The sequence below is a fragment of the Thermobia domestica genome, chromosome 16, assembly GCF_964235325.1.
Source record: "Thermobia domestica chromosome 16, izTheDome1.hap1.1, whole genome shotgun sequence".
Taxonomy (NCBI): Eukaryota; Metazoa; Arthropoda; class Insecta; order Zygentoma; family Lepismatidae; genus Thermobia; species Thermobia domestica.
In genome coordinates this window covers 118,329,674-118,346,549 of record NC_137469.1, presented here as the reverse complement: position 1 = coordinate 118,346,549, position 16,876 = coordinate 118,329,674, and the positions used below count along the sequence as shown (strand labels likewise).

General features: G+C 33.7%; 1 protein-coding gene across 4 annotated transcripts in view; it reads left to right on the top strand.

Moving 5' to 3' along the window:
- LOC145673369 (uncharacterized) overlaps window positions 1–11,622 on the top strand; it is a 695,073-nt gene extending 683,451 nt beyond the window's left edge. For all 4 annotated transcript variants that reach the window (XM_081743012.1, XM_081743011.1, XM_081743009.1 and 1 more), the window contains exons 5-6: window positions 761–959; window positions 3,386–11,622. In XM_081743012.1, the coding sequence (XP_081599138.1) occupies window positions 761–959; window positions 3,386–5,091 (1,905 nt within the window). In that variant the 3' untranslated portion in view covers window positions 5,092–11,622. The remainder of the gene's footprint in view (window positions 1–760; window positions 960–3,385) is intronic.
- Window positions 11,623–16,876: the final 5,254 nt, after the last annotated feature.

Genomic DNA, 16,876 nt, shown 5'->3' with positions numbered 1-16,876 from the left:
ATATTTAGGTATTTCAATCAACGAACAAAACAAAAAGGACGGAACGATAAGAGAAAGGATACACATGGGAAACAAGGCTTACTACGCAAATATGCAACTAATCAGAAGCAAACTCATAAACAGGAAAACCAAGGTTACCATCTACAAAACATTAATCAGGCCAATCGTAACGTACGGAGCAGAAATATTTGTCATGAACAAGGCAGAAAAAGAAGCTCTACGAAGATTCGAAAGAAGAATAATACGCAAGATATACGGCCCAGTGAAAGAAGACGATATATGGAGAATAAGGAGCAATGAAGAAGTAAACAGTATATTAAAAAGTGAAGACATTGTAAAGTTTATTAAATCTCAGAGAATAAGATGGCTACGCCACGTACAGAGAATGCCAGAATCGAGAATACAAAGGAAAATAATGAAGGAGCAAATATACTCTGTAAGAAGGAAAGGAAGACCAATGACAAGGTGGATAGACGACGTAACGGAAGACCTAAAACGATTAAAAGTGAAGAGATGGTGGGAGATCGCCAAGGATAGAAAAGCATGGAGGCACATTGTTAGGGAGGCCAAGGCTCACAAAGAGCTGTAGCGCCAGTTGGTAAGGTAAAGTTATCTCCTATGTTTTCTTATAGGTTGTTCATATTGTTTTCAATCAACCTTAATTTGTTTTACATATCAAAAACTTGCACCCGTATAATCTTTTATTGAAATTCTGTTGTGATATTCTACTATTGAAAATATGTACTTAATTCCTTTCCAGATTATTTTGGCAGACGAATGTACAGAAGCGGAAGGGCGTGCTTGGCACATGAAGCATTTCGCATGCTTCGAGTGCGATCGACAACTAGGTGGCCAGAGGTACATCATGCGCGATGGAAGGCCTTACTGTTTGCACTGCTTTGATGCCATGTTCGCCGAGTACTGTGATTCTTGTGGAGAACCCATCGGTGTAGATCAAGGTAAATAAATAAATAATAATAAAAAAAAAAGATTATTCAGGTATAATTGTAATTGTTTCACTAAGTAAAATTTTTTTATAAAGTTTTAAATTATGCTCATAGGTAACTGTTACAATAAGAATGAAGAAAATTCAGACGAGTTTTTGCAGTGAAGCAGATCAATAAATATTATAGGAATGCTTAATGAAAAAAATGAAGACAAAAGCATTTATATAAAATATTCTTTCAAGGTTCGATTTTCGATGGAGAAATTTGCCTCAGATTCAAACCCTACAGTAGCAGTGGTTCGAATCCTACTTTAACGGTGTTGAATATCTGCATCATCTTTGGTGTTTCAGGCCATTGATTTACACGAGGTATTTTTTTCTTTCGTTGAAATGAATGGAAATATTATTATATTGATTTTAATAATAATAATAATATAGAAATTATTATTATTAACATGTTGAGAACAGCTGGGAGTAAAAAATACAGCATCCTTCCTGCAATTCAGTGTTCTCATTGTAGTACTATACACGGATAAAAATATAAGCTCTGACAATATAGTAGCGTCAATTCCTGAAACATATTAAGGAACAAAATCAAATGTAATTCTAATATATACAGTTATTGTAATTAGTTAAAAGTCTTGTGATTAAGGCATGTTTCCTGTCATTTGGTTAAAACAATATTCTAGGCCTTGTACTATATATTGGGACTTCTAATTCACTGTTTTCTTTTTTTTAATTAGTCCGCATAGTACCGATTGTTAAACGTCTTTTTCCATAAAATTCGAATTCCGCAATTTCTTTCTGTTTCCTAATAGTTCAAGTTTAAAATATTTTCTCCAGTGGTCTAATGAATTATAATATTCAAAACCAAGCTTAAAACATAACATTCCATTAAAACATTTTTGAGCCATTTCAATTTTGTTCACAAGCATCTGTGCTAAGCTTTCCCGATTATTAATGCATATCGTAATTTTGACCTTAGTAACAATTTGTATAGAAGTATGCGTGTATCTGTTTGAGAAAAAAACAGGTCATTTATTAAATAGATAGCCTATCACTTTCTTAGTTTCGTTACGTATGTTTCGTGATGTTCATCAAAACATAAATAGCTATCAAACATTACTCCTACATCTCTTATTGTAACAACCTTGTTCAAAGTATTACTTTGTATTTTATATTGACTAACATAATGGTGAGATTTATTACTATAAGACATATACATTGTTTTTAAACAATTTATGTTCATACTATTATATTTACACCATACAATAGTTCCACTTAAATCATTTTGTAGCATAATATTGTTCTCAATGTTATTTACTAATCTAAAAAAAATAATGTTGTCAGCATAAAGTAAAATATTAGAATGTTTTAAAACTGTTGTCAAGTCATTAATAAAAATTGCAAGAAGTAATGGTGTAAAAGGAGAACCTTGAGGAATTGAATTCCATTGCTGATAGTGGATGAGTCCTACAAGATATTTCTTATTTTAATTTGGTATTTTCTACCTGTCAAATAACTTTCAAAATATTTTAGATACTCCCATGTGTAATAATTTCTTTAAAAGAAGCTTATGATCTGCTGAGTCAAAAATTTTTACTAATATCAATATATATCACATCCGTTTGAGACTTTTGTTTCAATGCTTGGTAGACATAGGCAGTTATTTCGCAGAGATTATATATATTTAAAAAAGAGTTTGTGAATAATATTTTCAAAAATTTTAGAAAACACGTTCAATAAAGTTATTGGCTTGTAATTCTTTGAATTCTATTTGTCATTATACTTATAACCTGGTACCACATGCACATGCTTCCATTTAGATGGAAATGTTTCATAAATGAAATGAAATCTTTCCGTTTAACCTCCCACAATTATGGCCTTTAGGCTAAGTGAGACGGTTGATTAAAGCAAGTGAATAATGATGGAATAATTGGTGGAATGAGAATGTGGGGAGAAGGGATTAGCCCGAGAAGAAACTTACTTGGCCGGGATCGAACCAGGGACCCATGCACCAGAGGTAAGAGCTTTAACACTAAACCACCGTGCCTCCTTGAAATCTTTCATTCTTAATGAGACGTTATATATTTTTGTTAATTTTGGAGATATTTCTTTCGAACATGCTTTAATTATGTAACTAGGAATGCTGTTTGGTTCTAAAGATGCTAAAGGTTGAAGCTGCGTATTAATTCAATAAGCTGCTTATTATTTATCTTTATAAGTGGAATTATGTTATTGCTTCTGAGGATACTAACTACTGGTCGTTCCAACGTTTTAACTCTATAATTTCAATTACTATAAAATACTTCATACGTCTTTAGAAACATCCACAATATGTCCTGGCCCTGTAATATTGCTTTCTTTGTATGTAATATATTATTATTATTATTATTATTATTATTATTATTATTTTAACAGTGATATTTCTATTTTCAGGCCAAATGAGTCATGAGGGCCAACACTGGCATGCCACGGAGCAGTGCTTTTGCTGTCATACCTGCCATTCTTCCCTGCTGGGTCGCCCTTTCTTACCTCGACGAGGCTCCATCTTCTGTTCCATAGCGTGTAGCAAAGGAGAACCACCGACGCCGTCCGACAGCACGGCAAACACCCCCACACGTCCTCCAAGTTTCTCAGGGTCGCCAAAACGTAGTGCGAATGTTGTTCGTCTTCCGGACAGTGCATCAGAAAGCTCAGAGCCGGGAGCAATGAGACGCCCAGCGAAGTTCGACTCAGGGTCCGAAGCGAGTGAGTGTTCTGGACAAAATTCACAAAGATCACCCGTCGCAGGTCGTCGTGCTACAAGACGGTTGCCTCCACCCGAGTCACCAAAATTAGGGCCTCGACGCAAATCAGATGCCACGACTTCTGAACGGTCTACGACACCAACTTCTCCTGGACATTCACGGAAGACACCAAGCGTCGCGTCGCCTACACCTCAACCAGTGCCTGGACTACGAAGTCCACCACCCCCTCATCCCTTAAGGTCACCGAAAATGGGTCGTCGTGCTCTTCAACACTCTCCAAAACTTGGTCCTAAGCCTACATCCACGTGCTCAAGCCCTACTACTACGTGTACAAGCCCTGTAGTGGCAACTATGAGCACGTCGTTGATTCAGCAGTTGGATCATAGTGCCTCGGCGGGTGAATTGTCTCAGGCGCATCGCGGATTCTCTGAAGTAGCTCTTCAGACAGAGGAGTCCGCGCTACGGCCTCCACTACCATCTCCACAAGAAGTGGATCGAATTACCTACAAAGGTGAGCGGTTGTATGTAGAACGTGGTTTAGATCGAGTGATTTTAGAAAGGAATCTTGAAAAACTTATAGCAGAACGTGGAGTAGTGAGCCCAGAATTACACAGACTCCTTCAAACGAAAGACAAACTAACTTCTCCAACATCTGGACGGTGTCGAGAGCCATTAAATCTTGTTGATATTAATTTAGATTCGTGGCTTAGGCCAGGTTCAGCGCACTCTTCAATGCCAGATTTGAGTAGCGAGGCTCCACCAGGAGCGGTAGCCGCGGTTCCAGCTACTGTTTCCGGAGCAGGACGCTCCGAAACGAGCTCAGCATCAACCAGTCCTTCCCAGCCTGCCAGAACCCCTCGCAAGAGTAATTTAAGTTCAAAGAACCGTAGCAAGAGTGGTGACTCCAACTGTGCTTCCCCTAAAGGTCAGTTAAGTGTTCGATTCGAGCCGAGTCCAGTTGAAGACTCTACCAGTTCGTCAAGTCAGAGGACTACTGTTGAAGTGAGCAGTCGAACAGGAACGTTCCCACGTAGTAGAAGCTATTCAGGACGTTCAGGTTTCAATACTGCTCTGCAACAAGACGGCGCGGATTCAATAGGGCCTCGAAAGACAACCTCAGACGCAGCTCTGGAGAACCAAGTGGTAGATCGTTTTCTAAAAATGCGCACCCGAGATGACGATGAGGAGAGTTATTGTTCTACTTGCTCCAGTTCCAGCAGTGAAGACGAATTTGCGTACCAGCTTCCTCCGCGACGAGCTTATGGAGGTGTTCGAATTTCTTACGTGCCAAACGACGCAATTGCTTGTGCGAGACAGCGTTCTGCAAACATGTCTCCAGGCACACGTTCACCTACAAGAAAAGACGAAAAAGACAAAAATTGTATTATTTCCTGAGATACCATACAGTGTGTCCCATATTTCAGTGCGACCAATCATGGAAAAACATTTACAAAAGTACATTTAGTGCCAAGATATGCTGTAAAGTATGTTGTTATATTCAGGAATATATAATTATTGATAATATTATTTTGCTTTGAAAATACTGTACATGAAAATTTAGTTTTGTTTCTTCTGCGACAAAAGTGGTTAATAATTCGTCAGTGATATTTTAAAGCAGAATGCTGTGTTCAATGAGCTTCAATGACATTTTTCCTAAGAAGAAAACGCGTGTGCTGTAAAGTTGCCAGTTTTGTATGTAGTATAATATTTGTAAGGACATAAATGAAAAGCTACTTTATATGGTCTGAGCCAAAGAGTAATCCGTATTTACTGAAGAGACCAGTTTTATAATTTTAAGCAGTGACCATTTCTTGATAGGAGATGTACTGCAGGTGTTTAGAGGTTCTCACAAGCTGTGTGTACTAACAGCAATAAAATAAAATATATTATTTAAGAGATTTAAATATTATATCTTATAATAAAAGTTAAGTAAATCTTGTTATCTTTCTGTTTCATTCATCCATTGTAAGTATATTGGTTTGTAAAGAACTTACATTGTTACAACACACTACACAGATATTTTAATTCTTGACTCAAATTTCGTACAATGAAACTATGAACAAGTATTTAAACCTCAGCATACATACCTTCAAGCTTTTGTTAAATTTTGAGCAATGTTATTTGTACAGTAGTTTTGGTTTGACACGGATTTGAAAGTATTTGGAATAAATTGCAGTTATAAATGAAAGCTTACTAGTGCAATCATTTCAAAATCTATAGGATTCCAATTTATGAGTTTTAAATGTAGAATATAGATGTTAATGGTAAGTTCTCCCATGATAACATTTTAGATTAATCCATCATTATATTTGGAATAAAATATTTTTAAAAAATACATTAAATTGTAGATCAAACTTAAAATTAAGCTGTACTGTTAGTGTAATTGCATCAATTTTCGATTTGATGTTAGAAATATCAAATTATTTACAGCAGTGGCGTATGCACAGGGGAAGGAGATCGGATGTTAAACCCCTTTCTACAAGATATTACGAAAAAAAAATTACTATAGGCATGAAAAAACATCTCACATATCCTGAAGCGATATGAACTTGTTTGCTTTAATCCCCCTTTCTTGATGACATTTTGTGTACGCCACTGATTTACAGCTTCCTCTTCCGTATTAAATATAGTAGTGTATAGTTCTAATTTTTAAAAAAATACATACTCTAGCAAATGCACTATAACATAGTATATAAAATCGTCCAATCTTGCTATAGAGAAATATTTATAGATTCCTTGAAATAGCACGTTTCCTATAAAAGTATCAAATATAATATTGTACAAAAGCTGAAACCGAGATTATTTTAATATGTAAAAGCTGTCGATATTTGATATTCAGGTTCAGTTGTTAGCATACTTTCGCCACATTTGTTTCTTTCTTAAGAACTTCAGAACGAATGGGACAGTTTGAGAACTATTTTCTTTAACTTAAAGAATTTACATACACTCTACGACCTGTCAATTTTATTTATTCGTTACAGTGTTAATTAACGAAGAAATATGTATGGAATGTATTATGAACCTTAGAAAAGTGATAATGAAGTACCAAGGAAATTATCATCGCTTCATATGTTGACAACACCTACAATCAATTAACTTTCATTGAAAACTTTGCGTCGTTGTGAAATATTTGAGTAGTGTAAGAATGTTTTATATTATTAATAGAATCTACACATATAATATAAAAGTTGGTATCAAACTCAAATTAAAATCTTAAGATTTCAAGGACTCCTGATTAATTATGTTTGTCACAATTAAAACCGGTATTTATCCTGTATATGAATGTAAATTAATCAGTAAGTTTTGTTGTATTTGAGCTTTGTTGTATGTTTCTTACTCATTGTTGAGACTGTTATTCCATTATTTCCTCATAATATTGTTGCTGCTTGAAGTATAAAATGTCTTCCGCCATATTATGTACCGTAATTAGGCATTTGTATATGTATATAGAGGTTCTCAGGAAGTTAGTACATGCAGCTTGTGTTGTGTTCTTTATAAAGAAATTCTAGCTTTTGGAATATGCAAGTGTAATTATTACAAAACAGTGTGCAAGAAAATACTTTTCGTCCGTAAGTTGTGAATTAACTTACAGAATTTTACTTCAGTATTGTTGAATTATATTAATATGCCTCATGTAGGTCATATGAGTGCCATATACATAATATATATACATATGTATTACTTTTGTAACAGAAAACTTGTTTGGAATGTGTTGCAATTTTTAGCAAGCATCTTCCTGCCCTGTTCTAGGGGCAGAATTGAAGGTTGCAGCTAACAAAAGAAAATCATGACTTCCCTTTCTTATAACGTGTTAAAAGATAATGTTTACAACTATTTGAAGGTTAACAATTGAGACGCCGGTCCCTCGTATATCACGCCAAACAACCATGTTTCTGTATTACGAATTGGTATATTCTTTATTTTACTACATTCATGGAGAATTTTTACTTTTACAAGTGGGGGCAATTTGAGGACTGCTTTCTTTAACTTACAGAGAATTACATACCCTCTGCAACACGTTCTGCTTCAATTTGATTTATTATGGAGTTACTATCAAAGCAGAATGTATGAAGTTTTTATGCACTTTTAAAAAGTGATCATGAAGTACCGAAGAAACTATCACGGCTTTAGATTTTTAGAGCTGGGTTAAGGTTTCAAACTTTACAATAATGGAGATTTTGGAATTATTTCCGGGAACACTCTAATTTGACTATTTTTTTTTTACATGCATCTTAGAAGATATGCTTATACTTTGATTCATTGAACAGAAATATTGATAACACAAATAATGGATGATGAAATGAATAACGGCAGACCTCATCTCTATGATTTTAATGTGTATATTTTTTTATGGTACTTCAGCACAGTTAAAAAAATATTTTTGTTTCCGCTTAATGCTTGGAAATTGTGAAAAGTACATCCACTTTTCGCCTTTTTAAATGCATATTTTATAAGAAATTTTACATTAATATGATATATATTTAAAACTCTCTAATTTGTCAGACTGTTCCATGTTCGTAAATTAAAACGTTTTTAATGTTAATTTTTATGTAAATCGGCTGTCGAGCAGTAAAACTGCTTTGTTAACGAAGTTTTACTCGGAGAGATTTCTGATCACTTAAACTCTGTATAATATTTCAAATATGGAAGAACTTGAAATGACTATTGACAATGGATATAAAGGAACTTCTTTAATTTCTTAATCAGATAAAACTTTTCTCCCTGTAAAATGTTTCGTTTCTTGACATACAGATTGCATTACACCGAACTTAACACTACTCACGTACAATCCGCGGCAAAAAACCTGCAACATGAACATATAAGTTTATTGTGAAATGAAGAAATCTTTTGCTCCAAAATAAGTGTGCACGGGAGGAGGCCGAGGTTTATCCTGGCATGATTCGTTCCACTTAGACGTTATGTTCATTCCCTGTGCTGTTAGGCGTAGTTTCACAATAAACTTACATCCTCATGTTGCAGGTTTTTTGCCGCGGATTGTACATGTGGTTTACGAGAATGTAGTTAATAATGAGAGAAAAATTAATCTCCATTCTAATAAGCAAATTTTGAATTGACTTAACGATTCGAGTTGAAGAGAAAAAAATGTCAATGGTAATAGTTGGATATAGGAAGGGATGGTTAATCACGGCGTTTAACAGAAGAAAGATTTTTATACCTTTTTTGGTATTTGTTAGTCCTTTTACTTCATTGTTAAAACTTACGTTATATGGAGGTTAAATATTTCTGTATAAATCATATTATAGTCCTATGTTATTTTCTGTTGGCAATTACATGTTTCTTGGAATTGAAGACGAAATACATGCTTTCTGGAAAATCATTAGGGTGTTTTTAAATCAGTAGTAATTTGCCTTTGTTTGTTCCTCAAAAACATTTAAAAATTAAATATTCTTACTATGTTTTAAAAACTTTTCTTTGACGGAAATATAAGTGGGATAAGAAACAAGAATTAAAGAAATTTAACAAGAAAGCAAAGGATAAGTGAAGGTAAGAAAAGTGTCAATCACCATATTAAAATCTACTTATCTGGAAATTCCTATCTGAACATAGTCGACGTGGAAAATTTGGTCGTCGAGTATGAAAGGGAACTCGATGATCAAGCCTTGAAATATCTTATGCCTGTGTAAAACTTATTTTTTTAAAAAAATAAATGGCATCTTTTGTTTTCTTTTAATCTCTCTCCGTCCTATTTTAAGACTAGATTTCTGGCTATATAATAAGGCAAAAATTAATGATACACTTGATTTGTGACCAGTTTTAGCATTTTTAGCAAGTATGCCTCCCTAATTTCATTCTTAGCTCCTTTCAGATAAAAAAAAAAACGATTACCAGGATTTATTCTGGAGGTCCGACTACAGTCCTTATTTTTCTTACTTTTTTTTTGGTGGGGGAGTCGTGCCAGTATACTATTCCCTATACTCGCATTCAGCTTTTTCAAAGTTTTTTTTTTTTTTACTACTTCTAATATTTAAAAGTAATTACCAAATTTTAATTACGATATTTTGGTTGTTTTAGAAGGATAATATCTAATTAGAAGACAATTATTCAAGCAAGATTTCAAATCCAAATCAAATAAGCTGGCCCCGCGTAGCGTAGTCGCTAACGCTCTCGTCTTCGGTGCAAGCGGCCCCGGGTTCGATTCCCAGTGGGTGCACTCTTCAAAAAACTATAAAAAGCTTTTTCAGGCCAGCCATCCTGAATGAGATTTTCCTCATTCACAGCAGGCAAATGCCGGGATGATACCTACCTTTTAGGTCCCAGGCCGCTTCCTTCCTTTCCTTTCCCCGGATAGTGTGGTCGCCGGTCAGCCCCCATGTACGTGACGGGCTAAATGGCTATAGATGCCAGAAGCCCATAAATCTAAATCCTAAATCCCTCAAATGAAATAAATCTATTGCTAGGGTGTTAAGCAGATTATTGTTTCTGAATTTATCTCCATATTATATGAGGCAGAAAATCCAAGAAGACATTGCAGTATAAAAAAATGTAAGTATTTTAACCACTTAACCGCTTTTCCACATTTGAAGGAGAGTGCTCAAGCTATATGTTGCCTTCTCTTGGAAAATAAATTTACAACTATCGAAGAAATCTTATTAGTAAAGTTATCCATTGGTCTATTTCTCCCTTCTTTATTATTGTCAGTGGCGGATTTAGATATCTTGTGACCCTAAGCAATTTATGGCTGAAGGCTTCTCTTTCACCTGCTATTACACCCACCCTGTAATATCTAGTAATGAAATTGCCCAATCATATATTTAACTGTTTTGTATCATATTTACTTTTTAGTATATAAAAGTTCTTTGTGGACTTGAGGTAGATCGTGAACTTTTTATTATTATTTCTACTAGTTCTATATTCCAAATGTTGATTTTTCCTTTCTTTGAGGTCTCTCTGAGTTCTGCGGCCTTAGTCAATTGCCTTGTTTGTCTAGTGGGAAAACCAACGCTGATTATCCTAATCTCCATCCCTATCCTTGATATCTATGTCTAAACCGCAATTACGTTATTTGTCATACTTCTTTATTATTGTTCCCTTGAAAGACATGTCTTCACAATTTTATACAGGTAATCAGACAGAACAGGAGTGGATATTCAGTTAGAAGGGATTAAGAGCTCTCGTTTAACATGGACCACAAGCACTTTTCATTCTTTCTTTAACAAGATGTTATGGAAAACTAAATATTTCTCGTATTAAGAACTGTATGCAAAAATTGCGTATGTTCTGAAACGATATGAACTTCTCTGGCTTGAACCCTTCCCTCTCCTGAATGAAATTTTGTGTACTCTATTAGGCATGACCAAAAAGGATATACAGAAAAGAAAAATATTACGAAGTTTAGAAGAAAATTCTGGATTTAGATTATTGGCATATTTAAAAGGAACTAAACCTGTAATTAAGGAGGCTGTATTACTTCAAAAAAATGTACAATATAAAACCAATATTAGAATCTTACTTTATTAAAACCAGAAGTTCAACGTCAAATGACAGCGAAGGGAAATTAAAAACGAAAGAACATTATCTTCAAAATAATGTTTTACATTAAAAAAAAAAAAAAAAAAAAATGACATGATCTGGCCGCACTTCCACTTCAGAGAGTTTGAGGCTTCAAGATGGCGCGAATGGTTGTGTGGATTTTGTGTAGTGTAATTTTTAGTAATTTTACACGTTTTTCAAATATTATTTGTTCATTTAATTCTTCTTCATAATAATAATTATTATAAACACATACAATCACGATTCACTTAGAAACAAGAGAAACTTACTTGCCTATAACAATAAAAAAAGAATCCTATTTTAGAAAACTAGAAACATGTTTGTAAAAAACTAAAGATGGTTAAGATCTTATTAACTATTGTAGCAAATTAGCTACTTCTTATATAACATAACTAAAAAAAAAAAACATATAAACATTTACCAACAAGCATTAAAATAAATTAATTCTAATTAATATTGAAAAAGTAAAAACAAAGAAATCTTATTTGCAAATGGTGGATGGAACGTACTACAACTATATGCAATTTGAAATATAGTGCAAGTGATAATTGAACAAACTTCATTAATGAGTCAATTGGATAAACAGTGGTTTACTAAGAATACACATCCACTGCCATAAGAAGACACTACCAAATAATTTGACACAATTTAAATACTTCTGTAGTCAAAAATAGATTTATATCCACGATTTGAAATTAAATGAAACATTGCTAGCTATTTCGCATTCGAATGCCAAAACAAATTTTAGAAAAAAAAAAAATCGAGTTCTCTTTTGACACGTTCTTACCTGATCTTATCATCAAGATCATTGTATCTTTTTATTGGTATCAAAGAAAAACAGCAAGTTTTCGAAATGTATGATGATACTCTTTTGGTGTTGAGAGTAACAAACGTAAGGTGTTATTTTATTGTATTAAACATCCAAAAAAATGTTTAGAAAATGAATTTTTGTCATTTACTTAAAAAGAAAAGTATTTTTCAGTTAAACATAATAAAAACTCAAATAATCAGCCGCAGAAGTCATGCCTGTGCTTGCTTGTTATGAAGTGATAATTCGTGTTTATACTTGCATTTATAGTGATTAAAGAAATGATATATATATACTATGTGTATATATTTAAATATACAGAGCAACTGCAGGAACTGGTGTCGCTCAGGCAATGTTTTCTTCCAAAGATAATATTTTTTGAGATTGCCTTTTATTGTGTGAAGCATGTCAAATACAAAGACAGGTTTTGGTTTGTATAAATTATGTATAAAGATTATGGCATAGGGATTTGTAATCAAAATATAAAAAAAACATTTTTTCAAAAACATTGGTGATTCTTTTTTTCTTCCTTTCCATGAATTAATAAGAGTGCAGAGTAATCCTATCTGTAATTAAAATAAGCACTTACTAATGTACTGAAGGAAAAACACGTTTGGCAATTATTATTCGTCAATGTTGAAAATACGTTGTTTCACGTATTCATGGAAAAGCTCAGTAACTACTACTTCGGGGAAAGCATTTACAAAGTTTGGTTGTAGAAGGGTACGAAAATTGCCTATTACAGAATTTTTCTAATTTCCATAAAATGCAGACTACTTTAAACACGATGACGAATGGATAAATTATATTTGAGAGCGACAGATAGTTGCGAGACACAGTAAACACTTTTTTTTTACTAGAGGAAACTAGATAGGGACATCTCGTTACCAAAGTGAAGAAAAGAGAAGAAAAAGGTGCAATACTTTGCAATGAAAGTGTTATAAAATGTTTAAGTCCAAGTTACTAACAAGTTCTTGCGCCATGTGCTTATGTATTCAGAAACACAAGTCTTCATCGATAACTGCTTCTAGTATAAATCCAACTCCTCCTCGTGTTCTTGTCTAAAGCAGTCTATGTGACGTAATATACTCTTTCCATTCAGATGAGAAAAAAAAAAAAAAAAAAAAAAACCGGAACCATGTTTACAAGCTTTATAGCTCTAAAACAGTCTTTTCATTCGTTTGTTCTGAAATGCCTTTCTAGAACCTGAAAAAAATTGTCTCAAATGTTCCCATAGCTTCATAAATGCCTTTACTTGTATTCTTTCCCTTCTTCAAAGATTGCGTATCATATCAAGCTAGCAAGATACTCCTTGTGAAATCTATAGATATTGTCAATCACGGCAGTAGGTCTTGTGCTTCATGCGGGTGCAGAGCTCTAAAACCTACTGACAGAAACGAGGTTATTCAATAATTAATTTCATTTTGTTTCCCAGTAATGGCAAGCAAATGTTTTAGGGGTGTCATTTGGGTAGGGCAGGAGGGTGTAATTCTCTGCTCCCTTGAGTGTGATACTACACATTTTTTGATCAAATGTATAGTAAAACATTGATATAAAAAGTAAAACTCTTATGTCGGCGGAGAATCCCCCCCCCCCTTCCCGAATAGCGCTGCTTTTAGCAAAAAACCTATAGAGTTACGATAGCACATTGCTAGAGCGCTTACATTTGGTTTCAAGAGTCGAAGGTTTGCTCCCTTGCCATGTGCGTTCATACTGGACGACATTGAGACAGATTCAAATATGAAGAGAAAGGATTATTTACATATGCAAGTTTAGCATAATAATAATAATAAATAAAAAACATTGAAGAGCATCCATATTACGACGAAAATTGTGATTTTGTGAAACAGAAGGAAAGTTTCCGAACTTCGAGAATCACATCAGGAAGTTATCGAATTACGGTGGAGAACTCTTTTTTTTTTTTTTTTTTTTTTTTTTTTTTTTTTTTTTTTTAGAGCATCATTGCGAAGGGAGAGAAAGATCTTAAGATGTGGGTATTACGAATTAAAAAAAAAAAAAAGCTTCTTAGATAGGTTTCGAACCATGAACCTCTTAGCTATCGAACTATGACTGTATCTATTCAGCCAAGAAGAACTCTACGCAGTCATTCATATACCTTTCCTTTAGCTACGTTGAGAAAATAGAATGAAATATTCCAGAAGTTGACTCGGTGGGTACGCGGTTGACATTAGCTTGGTTACAGGGTGCATAATGAACTTCCTCTTGTTCAGGAACACTTTTTAGGGCAGTAAAAGTTTGTTACTACTGTGTTAATTGAGTTATACTTGATGGAACCTCTGATAAAGTAGTGCCAAATACTCAGATATAAATCACCTTTTGCTAAGCTCTAGTGGGAAATGAAACAAATCGCCGTAAACGTTAGACTTTTGAATTTTTTTAAGCAATGGAAATGCGCATAAGAGTGTCACTTGGATGCGAACCTATAACTTTAAATAAAAAAAATTAGCATGTTTACGTCATTGTCTGTTAGATTAATGGTTAGTGTAAGGGACGCCTACGTGGATGGTTCTAGTAAACCCATACTTGTATTACAAAACCATACTTGTATTACAATTCTTATTTTTTATTTCTTTTAGTTACGCTCATACTATGCATTCCGGAAGTCCAATTTTGAATTAAATGTAGTCGTAGCTAGTTTAAGCCGAAACTATTTTCAAATATGAGATTTGTTATTACATGCTTTTAACTTGCGATATTTAAACTTTGATATTAAATCTTACAACCTTACTTTGACATATTTCCCTACGTCATATCATGATAAAGTTTTGCACAACGACGACAGTCGGGCGATAATACAGGATTTCATTCTTACTGTAATATATTTATATACCCTTTAGAAATTTTTGATTCAGAAATAAACGTACAGTGGACCGTACGATGCAACATGAGCTCCTGGAGGTATTTCAAACTTCCTGCTCTCAAGACCATTTCAGTTCGACGCCTATGCAGTACCACTGACTACGTCTTGTTTACTTTCACCACTGTATTAATGCTAGGTTTGCTGTTGTCTTGTTTGCTCCCTTTAATTTACTAAGAATATGGGCGGCAATCGGTGACATCACATAGCATCCAGTTAGAAATGAGTGGTCTGAGTTTTGTAAACATCCTGCAGACGATATGAGGAAAAGTTATCTAAACAACAACGAATAAAATAATAGATTACTTTAATGATACAAACATTTTTCTACATTTATCACAGTCTTATAAAAAAAAGATACAAAACACAAATTCAAGAAAGAAAGAAAGATAAAACAAATACACACACGTGTATTACTTCTTATTAAAAACAAACAACATGATAGTTTTTAATATAAAATCTTCTATACCAAGAACAATTATTAACATTATATTTGCCATGTGTATTTAAGAAGAATAGAATGTGGATAATTACATGTTTAACCCACTGGCATGCACAGCTACTTTGCCAGGCAATCGAATTGAAGAGATTGATTTATGAAACCTGAGGTAAAGTAGCCACGTCTTACGAATAATATGTCACAGAATTAATTTTCACTTAAGAAATTACTGACCTCAAACTTTGATTTGTTCCAACACACTGTAACATGCTGTATCTCACTTATAAAATCACAATATCATTTACTTCACACAACACACACAAAAGCAACAACCCATTTTAAAGTATAATTGCAGACAAACGGCCTGTCGGTTAAGACGAAAATTCTACATAATTTCTAATTAAAGTATGCGGCTTGAAGCTACAGGATACACGTTCATAATAAAACCGGCTTTACCTTGTACCTCTGTGTTTATTACTTACTTTAATTGAATATTTCCTTCCTCCTTATAACAGATAAAAATATATCGAAGGACAACCATATAGAGAAATAAGTTTAAGACATTCTGGAATTCTGCACAAATTATTATTAATACGAATAGTTTTTGTAAAAGCAGTGAATTGAAGGAAAATATAGTGACAATTATTAGGGGTTATCAAAAATCGAAATTAAATCACTGAATACTCTGCATTAAGCGTTCTTTAAAGAAACAAAACATAATATAAAGAGATGTAAAAATAAGGATCCGGTGATACAGTAAAAATAACGCTAATGACTTCTGAGAGAGTAAGGGAATGTTAAAGTAATGAATACGGAGGCACAAAGGTAAGCCACTTTTCTTATCATTGAAACAAATTTGTAAGATCATACTTCTTTTTAAGTTTAATACTGTGTAATATACTAAGGACAAAATTCAAAAAATATGGTCATACTTAAAACGATCGCCAAATTTCTTCCATTTGGAAGCTATTCAGTTTCCGACGGGCCCCGAATACAGTCCTATATTTTTAGTATAAAAACCATACTTGTATTATAATCGAAGTCTACCCCACTATAGTTTAAAAAACGCAGCGCAGGACTATATTTTCTGTATTACTCGACCGTACCGTGCTCTTAGGTGACTCATCAAGGGCCGACGTATAAAGGAACTAGGTAATGAGTCATGTTTGTTACTAATTTGTTTTCATTACGCGTCCATGAGGTATTCAAAATTAGTGTACGTCTACCATCAGAGTGCTGAATGCGTAGTCATAACCATTAGAAGAAAATGCAATAAAGACCGAGAATTAAATCATAGAGCGAGAATTAAATTTGTAAGTTTTCATTAAATATTTTCATAAATACATAAATATTTTCAGTGTATCCGATAATATAATCTGATATTTTTAATTTCTATTAACATAAACTCCAATATGGGAGTCTTATTATATTCAAGGTCATACTAAATTCAGGCAAATACAGGACTTGTATTTTCGCAAAAATACAAAATTAATAAATCTATGTTTAATAGAATCGCGAAACAATGAAGATCGCAGCTTATTTA